At 35.4% G+C, this 11,791-nt stretch overlaps 1 protein-coding gene across 1 annotated transcript; it reads left to right on the top strand.

Moving 5' to 3' along the window:
- The first annotated feature begins 2,059 nt into the window (after positions 1-2,059).
- On the top strand, positions 2,060-8,772 carry LOC147509060 (mitochondrial import inner membrane translocase subunit TIM50-like). The gene is made up of 12 exons (XM_086601360.1): positions 2,060-2,197; positions 2,295-2,353; positions 2,474-2,721; positions 2,893-2,981; positions 4,165-4,201; positions 6,277-6,338; positions 6,432-6,551; positions 6,973-7,080; positions 7,155-7,253; positions 7,950-8,105; positions 8,206-8,296; positions 8,439-8,772. The coding sequence occupies exons 3-11, from the start codon at positions 2,478-2,480 to the stop codon at positions 8,233-8,235; spliced, it is 945 nt and encodes a 314-aa protein (XP_086457486.1). The 5' UTR covers positions 2,060-2,197; positions 2,295-2,353; positions 2,474-2,477; the 3' UTR covers positions 8,236-8,296; positions 8,439-8,772.
- The last annotated feature ends 3,019 nt before the right edge of the window (positions 8,773-11,791 follow it).

The following is an 11,791-nucleotide window of genomic DNA, read 5'->3' as shown; positions in this document are numbered from 1 at the left end:
AAACTCGAAGTTTTTCCTTTTTTTTGGGTTTGGGTTCAGTCTCGCGAGAGAGATGATACCGGCTACAAAAGGTTTGAAAAAAATGGTAGCTAGTATGCGTTGAGGTAGGGGGGTGTATTGGGCTATTGTTGTTGGACTTAGTTGTCAGGCTTGGGCCAGAGGTTGCCCAATGCAATTTGATGAGTGCTCGATTAAATCACCAAACCAAATAGACATCTCAAAGCCATCAACTGCTCAGAACCCACTTCCACAAGTTTTTCAGTTCAGTAAAAGCTGTCAAAAGAGCTATTTTAGTATTTCAATATACTTTGAGAATGATAATTTCAACATGAATAGACAATGGGTTAAACAAGTAAAAATTATCCACAATAGACAACGGCTTAAACAAGTAAACATCCAGATTGATTAAATTTCTTAAGGCTATTTAATAATAAAATAAATAATAATAATAATAATAAATGCGCCTATCCCCATTCCGAGTTGAAAAGGATGGTAAGTCACGACGATCCTCCCTCGAAGAATCATACTATCCTCCATTAGTTGCATCCTATTTCCAAACAAAAGACCCATAAGAGCATCATCAACGCGTTTCTATATTTTTTTGTGACACCTCAATATTTTTAGTCCATCAAAATCCCTAAAAACAAGTCAAAATCGGCGCCGTTTGGGCAAAATTTAGGGTTTTTATTTCGGATGGGAAAAGTTGTCCCTTTCCAAATTAAATTTGTTTTAAACAACAAAAGTTGTCCCATCCCTGTTGAAAAGGAAAAAAGAAAAAAAAAAGTTGTCCCATCTCCGTTTTAATTTTTTATTAAAAAAAAAAGAAAAAATGTTGGATGGCAAAACTTGTTTCATCCCACTGTTGGACGAGACAACTTGTCCCGTGCAGCTTATTTCTATAATTCTCACTAATTTGGTCTGGAATTTGAGAATTGTTAGAATAGAAATCAAATTTTGACAGTGCGTTGGGGATGAAAATTGCTAATTTTTTTGTCAACTGTCACATTAGAAATCGATTTTAACAATGCGTTGATGATGCTCTAAGACAAATACGCCTATTATTTCTTGAACTCAGAGCATCTTTAGGGGAGAAACAAAAAAAAAACCAAATTTTTTAACCAAACCAAACATCAAACAAAAAAAACACCAACCAACTTCAGGAGAAACATCAAATATTCGACATAAAATGACGCGATTTTGGATAATCTGTGCCATATAGCCCACACGGCTTTCTTAAAACTGCGCAATTGAAGCCCATCTTAAAAGTCCAAGCCCACATGGTTTTCCAAAAACCGCGCGATGTGTCGTACATCAACTTTCTTCTTTATTTTCTTTCCCAATCTCTCGTGCGGTTTTCGCGAAGCCGCGTGATTGAAGCCCACTGTTTAGCCCAAGCCCATGCGGTGTTAGAATAGCCACGCGGTTTTACCGCGTGAGAGATTTGATACAGCACCAAAGCTGGAACCAAATTTTGGTTGATTTGGTGTTTGGTTTGGTGTTTTCATCAACATGTGACTCTCCTGAAAATGAAAAAATTTGGTGTTTGATACTAGGAAATCTCCTAAAAGTCAAAATCGGATTCTCCCTAAAGATGCTCTTACTCCGTATAAAGATCCCAAAATACAAACCCTCGGATTCCTATCCATATCAAGGATGCGCAGAAAGAAAGAGACTTTCAGTGTAATCAAAATATTAAAAAGAAAATGTATAAAGATTTTTTTTTTTTTTTTTGCTAAAGATGTATAAAGATCAGTCAGACAAACTCTACAAGAATGTTGAAATAAAGCTCAAAATCTTTCCGGTGCCCTAACAAAGCATATAAGTAAAATACAAAACAACAGCCTTCCCCAAAACTATCATGAAGTAACACTGGTAGCAAATCTTCTAGACTTTAAGAATACCTTCTAAGTGAGAACACGCAGCAAAACAGACACCTAAAGAATGACTATTTAATTTAGTAGCCTTTGCTACGACGAGAGTGGGGTTGCAAAGGGCTTTGTATTGGGCGGGCCTATTTTTAATGTTGGCGCTCGAACTAAACACTGCAAAAACTAAAAAGAGAAACCCTGAAACACTTTATTTTTCTCTGACTTGCCATTCAACCATCGCCACCCCATTTCCACCGACAACCATTGCTATAAACTGAGGATTTCTCTCTCTCTCGATCTCGATAACCCATTCATTACTCTTTGGAAAGGTTGGTTTAATTTTATTTCAGGTTGGTTTATTCTTTTTTTCGGGCTTTTGATTCTCTTTGGTTTATTTTTTTAAATAGGTTATCTTTTTTTTTACAGGTTGATTTGAAGCTGTAATTACTACTACAGAAGAAAAGTTTGAAGGTTTAATTTTCCAGGTTGGTTATCCGTTTACATCAATAATTTGTTTCACTTGTATAAAACTAAAACAGAAGAGAAAAGAGGAAGAGGCCTTAAACCCTTAAAAGTTAAAACCCTTCTCTCCCATTTCGAAACAGAAAAATGTATCGTCGTCTGGTGTTGTACCTCTGCAAACACAAAAAACCCATCTCCTTTTCTTCTTCTTCTTCAAATAATAATCGATACTTGTGCACTCAATCAACAACAACGAGTCTTCCCAAAGACCAACAACCACAACCACCACGTTCAGATGGGACCACCAAAATGAATTCTTGGAATTATCTCAAATACGGAGCTTACGCTACTCTTGCTGGACTCTCTGGAACCGTCGCTTACCAGACCTACGGTATTTCCTTTCACTTATACGAATGTAGTTTTACTCAATTGTTCCACTGAGGGCCGATATGTAATTCACTATTAGGTCTTGGAAAATATATGATTTTCGTTACTTAAATTTGTCTTATTCTTATTTATTGATTTTTTTATTTTTGACTTGTCACATTGTTTGCATTCTTAGCTTACTCTGCGGATGAAGTGGATTCAATCACCAAGGATATTCGTAATTCTCTCAAGCAGAAGAAAAACAAAGATGCTTCTTCTCTCGAGGTAAGTCTCTTAAGCTGTTTACTTTCCTTTAGGTGTGTGTTTGATTGCTCTTCATGTAATCAAATTTAATGGAGAGTTTCAGAAAAAAAAAATTTGGTGGAAGTTTTTGTAAGATGGGGGGGTTGATCTGGACAGATCCATAGGGAAAGATTCTCTATGATTGGACTCCTCTTTTCCCATTGCTTCTTAGATTAACTCTAAATTTTGTTGTAGTATTCCGTGTATCAAACATACCATTGAATTAGTTAAATCTTAATAGTATGTGATGGTATTTTTGAAATTATACTTGGTTGGGACTGTTTCTGGCATTGTCTACCAAGTATTTTTGTCTAAATGGAAACTTAGATTGGAGGAGCCATTGAGTCTGTTGGCTTACTCAGGAAAGGTTGGTGTACTCTTTCATAATTATGAACTTCAGTGGAGTGATTTCCAAATGACGTTATTGGCATTGCTGAGGTCAAACTTTGGGAGAAATCACATGAATGGAAATATTAGCTTCCTGCTCGGTTGAGTGATCCTATAAACTTTGGGAGAAATCACTTTAAATCAGGTGCTTGAAATTTGTGACCTGAAAGTTAACTTTTGCTCTTTGGTATTGGTTTGTGTTGATAGTCTCTTAAGGTTTGTGGTTGTAAGGAATAAGGATTACACTCCTCTCACATGTAATATATATCTATTAAACCACCTGATGTCCTATTGACCTTTGCAAATTGTTTTCTGCACTAGAAAAGGAGAAAATCATCCATTTGTGGTCAAATACCAAAAGCAAGACCTTGGTAAGAGAGCAACAGGTGGGATGATAAAGAATGAGTGGGCTAAAGGATGCCTACTTAGTTCCGTATCTTAGCTACGTTGCTTATGTTAGTCGTGAGATTAAATTTATCTCTATTATCTGCATTATCTAGAATGGCTGATGTACCATGCACAATCTTTTATCGTAAAAAACTCATCTGAAAGATTTATGTATTACTTTTTCACCGTGTTGATTGTGCAACCTAGAAGCAAAGTATAGTTATGGCCGAGCAATATCCGCAAGGCTTCTCTAATAACTAAAGAAAGCATTAAAGTTTACTCAGCCTCTGAAAATTCTAATTACAATATAACAGTCCTTTATAGTATCATTATGTTTTATCACTATATTGTTAAACAAAAGTGTAATTTGTGTTGTTCTTATCTTAAACAGAAATTTCAGGCATTGCTTTATCCGGCCGCTATGATAGGTGAAACTTAACTTTTATTTTGTTAATTACTTTCAATTAAGCGGATTTCAAGTACACTTAAGGCTCTGTTTGGCCTCCTGAAACTCTGTAGTACCTTACCATGTTTAGGCTATGTAAAATTAGTGGTGCATACCCCAAATGTGATCAGTCTAGAGACTGTTTGGCCCCTCAGGTTTATTAGAGGGTTTGTCCGGTATTGTTCTCCTTTTTTTTTTTTTCTTTTCTTTTTATCAATTCTCCAAATGGAATGAAAATCACATTAAATTTTCCAAAAAAAAACCACAAATCAACGAAACAAAACCTGAATCAGTAACTTCAAAATGACTACCAAACTTCAATTCAACATAATTTCAACAAAAATCTGATGGAAGGATTAAAATACTACCCATTACTTGAAGTCCAACAAAAAACTGATAATTCAAAATCACTCCACTAGATTGTGAAGATAGAGAGAAGATTGAAAGTATAAAAGGGAGGAAATTGTGAAGATGGTTCTTCTTTGAATACCCAAATTCGTTTTGTTGATAATGCTTTGGTTTTCTCGATTTTCCAAATACATAAAAGTGTAGAGAAGATGGTGGGGGTTAGAACTTAGAATGAAGTAAGTGGCAAATATTTGCGATGGTCACGAGATCGAATGGAGATTGAAGAAGAAGAAGCCAGTCCAGATGGGAATGGAGATGGTGTAGAAGAAGAAGCCCATAGACCGTTTCTTATTTTCTTATGTATGCTCTTGTTTCTTGCTTTCTGTCGATATCTATTTATTTTGTAATGTGAATAGCGGAATCCATGCTCTCCAAAGAGATACTGCAAACCTTTTTATTTTCTTGATCCGTAAAAGTTAAATTTCATTCCAATAATAATAAGAGTGTTACAAACAAGATAGTTATCCCTTAGCGAGAAATTAAGAGTAGTTAACTACTTCCCCACAAGACTCCCAAAAGCAAAATTACAACACTAGTGTATCCCAATTACAAATAAAATCAAGAAACCTCAACTCCCTAAAGATTGACACATTCCTTGGCCAATTATACAATAGCTTTTTAATATCCACCAAAATCTTGTGTATATCCTTTTCCTTGTTCTCAAACACTCTCTGATTGCATTCCAACCAAATCCCCCACACTATTGCCTTGGGAATATGTCGCCATCAAGAGCCTCTCTAATATCACCGGTTATCCTCCTCACCATATCGGACCAAACAAGAAACAACACTATCGGTCTCTTATACTGTCACAGGTTACCCTATAATGGGTATCAAACAGGCTGTAAGGAGGTTCAGTAACTTGGTACTTCCATAGAACTTTCCCCTCCATCCTTTGTGTGCATTTTGATTGTAGTTAATGTGGAATGTGTTTGACTTAGATGCATTCACAGAAGAAATAAGATCATCTGCTCCTTGTAGAGGAGGTTAAACCTCTTTTCGCTTGAACATACCACTTTGGTTGTCATGCAACGTCAACCAGTATGGAAAATGCACCATCACTAATTAGCAGAGAGGTTTAACCTTCTGTTAGCGATGTGCAGATGATCCGACTTTTCATAAAAAGACTAATCCTGGTCTTGTTGATCAATTTTTAAATCGAATAATTGTGAAACCTTTCTGTTATATATTATATAATTTAGTGGCTGCTTTAAATGTTGTGGTGCAATACAGAATGTTGGGCCGATTAATTTGATATAATGATGAGTAGGATTTTAATCCTGGAAGGCTGGAACTCTCATGTTAGTAGAGGTACTCCTGTATATTACAGAGTTGGTTAGTGGTCAGTCTTTTACCTTGAATGGTCACAAGATGGTTATTGTTTCATTGGTAGAGACAGAACACTTTTATGACCTCGAAGCTCATATTGCCTCTTCTTGTCTAATGTGCCAACTTGCATGCTGATGTTTATATCTCATTTTGATCCTTTTGCATGGTTTAGTCACCTAAGAGGATTAATCTAAAACAAATAATATAACTAATGTTCATTTCATCTTCATGAATTTCCTGTTACTTTCAGAAAGTGTTCCACTTGTTCTGCATGTTTCATTGTTTTCTTTCAACCGTCAGTAACTCTCTCTCTGATTTCCAGTGCCTGCTAAATGCATAGATATATATTTGGAACTTAGAAGGTCAATTGAGGGCAAAATTCGGGTATGTATTGCTTCTCCAACTGTATGTTTTGCTAAGAAAGATTGTTATGCGGTTCCTCACCTCCTTTATCATTCATTTATCATTTTGCTGTAGGAATACACAGAACCATATTCTGACAAGCTTCTTCCAGATTTGGCTCCTGAGTTAAAGGGTCTTGGTGTCATGACACTTGTTGTGGATCTGAATGAGACTCTTATATACTCTGATTGGAAAGTAAGTTCCCTCTCTCGTGGTAGCCTACAATACAATAGAAAAGGACCTTTTGCAGTTAGTGTATCTTCATCTTGCTTTATTGTTCTTGTTGCTGTTATTGTCATGACTTACTTTACTCAGGATGCTATTTGATGGACCAATTTTTCGCTTGATAATCTCTTTAAAGAGCCCATTTAATTCATTACAGGCTTACGGTCCTAACCAGACTTGTTCTATCTTGATTGGGAGTTTGGGCCCATGGTATAGTGGGTTTATTGACTGTTAAACTTTCCTAACCTTGGTCGACTGACCCCAACTTATGGCATGGACAATGGAGAGATCCACACTGCCCTTCCATGCATACTAGATGTGTATGTGTTGTGCGAGGAATTGTTTGATATTTGTTTGTCACCTGATATACCTTAATTTGTTCCTATGACAGCGGGAAAGAGGCTGGCGAACCTTCAAAAGACCAGGAGTCGATGCTTTCTTGGAAAGGCTTGCTCAGTTTTATGAAATCGTTGTCTTTTCAGATCAGCAGGAAGGCATGGTAGTTTCTTTTTCGACTCCCATCTTGCTAACATTTTGTCACGTTTGTTAAGCATTTGTTTATGTGGCTTGTAGTTTGTTGATCCTATTTGTGAGCGGCTAAATCAGAAGGGAACTATTACTTATAGGCTAGGAAGGACTGCTACAAAATATCAGAATGGAAAGCATTACAAGGTTAGTGGCTTTCTATTTTACATATACAAATTAATGAATTGCCCTACCCTATCATCTTTATATATTCCTTTCTGAAGTATATGTTTCTGTGATGGCATAAAATATTTCCATGGATTTTTATTCATTTTTTTAATTAAAGTTCACTAAACAAACATTCTGGAAAGACGTGTACTCTATTGGTTGTCATTCATTGTTGAAATAATAATTTCATTAATGCAGTTCTAGTGGCTCTGAACAATAATAATCATCCTCCTCTCCATAGCTCAAAATGTTAAATGTGTTACCCGCTATATGTAAGCTTTTCTGGTTGAGCTGGATATTTCAATTTAAAACCTAAAATGAAAAGCTTCCTCAATGTATGTACATTCAGCTTTGTGTTTTCTTTGGCGTTGTCTCATAGGGTCGGTCACTCATTTGTTATTATCTCATGACAAAAAAAACCCTAGTTTCCTTTTATTCCCTTTACAATGACAGTCTTGTCTCCTAGCTAAAGTATGTTTATTTTAGATATTAGAACTCTCCATCTTACTTAGGACATGAGATACGACAAGATCATGTATGGCATGATGCAGTAATCATTACCTATTATTTATTTTTTTTAAATCTGAATTTATCTTAATCCACTGATGGCATACGATATTTGATTCGTTCTTACTACAAATTATATTCTTTGAGCAAGCATGTTTCTGGTTGCAGGACTTGTCAAAGCTGAACAGGGATCCTGCAAAGGTTATCTATGTTAGTGGGCATGCACTTGAAACTGCCCTTCAGCTGGACAATTGTCTTGAGATTAAGCCTTGGAAGCTTGAAGAAGGTGATACAGCATTGCTGGATCTAGTTCCGTTCTTGAATGTAAGTACTTCTCTCACAGTCAATAGAATGAGTTTCTCTCATAGTAGTTGAATTTCCTTGGACAATAAAGGCTCTTTTATTGTTTTGGGTTTTATTGTAGTTCTTGCCTACAGAAGACCTCAAGATATAAGAAAGGTTTTAGAATCTTATAGAGGCTGTGATGTTGCGACAGAGTTTCATGAGCGTCAACGGTAAACTTACATATCTAGTTATTCCTTTCCTACTGAATGAAATAGAGAGCTGATTACTTTGTGTTATTGTTTGCTGCGTATTTGTTGTCCAACTGCATTTATGCAATTTGATATACTACTTACGCTAGCATTAATGTTGCAGGAAGTTGGTAGATGAACAACGGAAGACCAAGAAAACCATCTGGTCACGCTAAACTTGGAACTCCCAAGTGTGGAAGTCTACTGGAGATCTGTTTCTTTCTTTTTATTTATTTTTTGTGGAAAAAAATTCAAAATTTTGTGACAATTTGTCCCGTTTTTATGTAACTTCTGCACTTGAAGTTTTATAGTGTGATCCTTTGCAGCTGACTGTAGGTCAAATTTATGATCTTAGTCATAATGTCAGATGGTTTCTTTATTGTGAACAACAGAACTGACCATGTCTGGCTTTTGTTCTCTATTTAGTAGTCATACAAAGTTCAGTTAATCTCTCTCAATCTCTCTCTTATTTTGAGCTGAGTTCAAGTGCGCTATGAGTCTCTTTTTTTGCCTCTTGCCTAACTAGTTTGTTAACTTGCCAGTTGCCAGTAAGGAAAATGCAGTAAGCGACAGAGGGTAAAGTGGTAAACATGATTACTGTTTGTGGAATTCTTCCGTATTCGGTGATGAAGAAGAAGCCTGTGAAACAGCATGAAGTCTAGGTTCTCATCCCGTAAATGGTGAACTTAACATGGAGTGATTTAGATATTCTTCTAGCTCAAGGCGAAATCAGTTAAATGAAATAGACCACTGACCACCTAACATTACCCGATTAAAATCTGGAGAGGAGATATTACGAACATGGAGGCCCAAGAAATGAGCCCAATTGTTATTGGGCCTATTAGTTTCGAGAGTTTTGAAATAAAACATAAGGGGGTGTTTGGATAATATTTATTTATTGTCAATAAACATTTATTAGTAAAAAAATGTTTTGTTTTTTAAATAAACATGTTTGGTCTTTATTTTTGTAGAAAATTGTTTTTCACCCAAAAAAATATTTATTGGTTTAAAAACATGTTTTACGATAAATATCAAAGACTTGTTTTTCAAGTTAAAAAACAGTTTTTTCTTTTTACTTTCTCATCTAGCTCTAAAGGCATATAGATTGCCTACGGGTGTAATATGGGTAGGGCAGGAATCGGGTCGGGCTTGATCGAATTCGACCCGACGAATCGAATAATTGATTGGTTCGGGTTCCCAAACCCGATTTTGATCTCTGCCGGACTGACTCGACCCCTAAATCTAAATACAGGGGGGTGGGTCAAAAATAGGGATGGGTCGGTCGAGGCGTGTCTAGGGATACAAATCCGGTGGTCCCCGATGGGCGGGGCGGGTTGAAGTGTCATATTCTTAAGTACCATCACAGGCTGTTGGGTTAAACTACGGAAGTGGTCATTCTGGGTCGGGTGGAAATTATCATTTTAATCCAATTTCACCAAAAAAAACTTTCAAATTCTGCAAGTAATATATTTCCAATTCACAAGATAGAAAAAAAAAATGAAATCAATCAATAAAAATAAACAAAAAAAAAAAAACTTGAACTTGAACCCAAAACCATATCTACAAATTTGAAACTTTTTCTCATGATTTACTATTTTGTAAATTGATTATTTTCCATAGCATGATAAAGTGAAGATGGGAGCGACGATCTATGGTACAAAACAATAAAATATAAAGTATAAGAATTCGAAATTAATACAAGGATGAATAATCTGTCTTCTCCAAAATTCGAAAATTGAATTTGAACTTTTGATATTTGCCCAATGTTCAAACTTGAATATTTGAAATTGATGTTGAACTCATAAGTTTGTGTTCATATCTCCCAAATTTCTACAAAATTTAAAAGAAAATATAAACAAAATACAAAAATATTATACTTGGGTCTTGAAATTGTCTTTGGTCAGGGGTTGGAGTCAACGGTTTTTACATGGTATGCAATTCGAGGCTTGACAGGTTGGGTTTGAAGATAGAACCTACACCCATAGCCCGACGCGTAAAAACGATGGCGGGGCTGGTGGCGGGTCTATTTTTCGAAGTTGGTGCGGGGTTTGGGTGGTGGCGAAGACCGGGTGCCCTACCGGATGATGGGTCAACGGTTTTTTTACACTCCTAGGATTGCCCATTATAGTGAAAAATGTAGAGATATGCTAAGATATTTCGAGAAATATCATGAAATTTACGAGTTTGATAAAATAGTTTTTAAGAAAAAATCTCAACCAAATTTGTTTATTTAAAAATTGTTTTTAGAATAAATATTTTTTCAAAAAAATACTTTTTGAGAAAAATTGATTTTTTGAAAAAATGAGATCCAAACAAGAACATTCTCTTCGAGTTAAAAGTGATTCTTTAAGAGCATTCCCAATGCAAACAATTGTTTTTCACCTCCACGTATGACTATTTTCCTTCTTTGCTACCTTTGTGGTGAAAAACAATAAAATGTTACCAAATGTAGAGGTGACTTTAAACCTCGGACGGAATGTTTGATTCCGTCTGAATGTAAAAATCGAAAAAACGGGCTGGACGGAATAAAACATCCCGTCTGAAGTTTAAAAAAAAACAAAAAAAAAGTCAAAAAAATTAGGATTCAACATTACGTCGGAGAAAAAAACCGAACAAATTTAAAAAAAACACACGAAATGGAATAAAATATTTCATCTGAATCTCACAACTCAGTGAAAATCTCAATAGCATGTACTACCCTCGTTGTGACTTAGTTATAAGTCACTGACTTTGTCACCCTTGCATTGGGCAAGGGTTTTTCGGTATTCAAAGGTGAAAACTCTCAATTTCCCATCATAGTGACTTGCATTGGGAATGCTCTAATTGCTAGATTCAACATGGACAAATTAAATTAAAGTGATTTAAAATTTGAATAAACCATTAGTATTGAAAGTGATTCTTTAATTGCTAGACAACCTACTTAAACAGATTTATACTTTACATTAAGTAAAAAATTAATTACTTTTAGGTTGATAATTTATGATTTGCCAAAGCTGCGGTTGTGTTAGTAATATAAATCAGTATATACTAATATACTAATACATTTGTAATACATTTCTTGAATAATTGTCATCATAGAAGCTTAGATACCAACGTAAAAATTTTGTTTTCTCTCGTTTCTCATTTTGCTTCTCTTCATGAGTTATGCCATTAACTTTGAAGATGTTACTCTATTTGTTTAATTCTCGTTTGGAGACACTTCGTCTTTTTTTTTAGTTGGTTTTCTCATTCAAAATATATCTTTATCCATATAGAGGTTTTGCCCAGAAGATAAAATTGGTCTATCAAATAAAAACCTGAAATAGTTTTGGGATTCACCACTTTGGCGTACTTTTAGTTACATACGAGCATATGAGATGATCAAATTTAGGGTACTAAGCTATGAGAATGATAGGGTTGATGTTGTTGTTTGATGCAAGCAGGTTCTGTTGCACGAAGCTTTAAATAACATAAAACATGGACATTGGCAAATCTATA

The sequence above is a fragment of the Coptis chinensis genome, chromosome 3, assembly GCF_015680905.1.
Source record: "Coptis chinensis isolate HL-2020 chromosome 3, ASM1568090v1, whole genome shotgun sequence".
NCBI classification, from domain to species: Eukaryota; Viridiplantae; Streptophyta; class Magnoliopsida; order Ranunculales; family Ranunculaceae; genus Coptis; species Coptis chinensis.
This window is presented reverse-complemented; position numbering and strand designations above follow the sequence as displayed.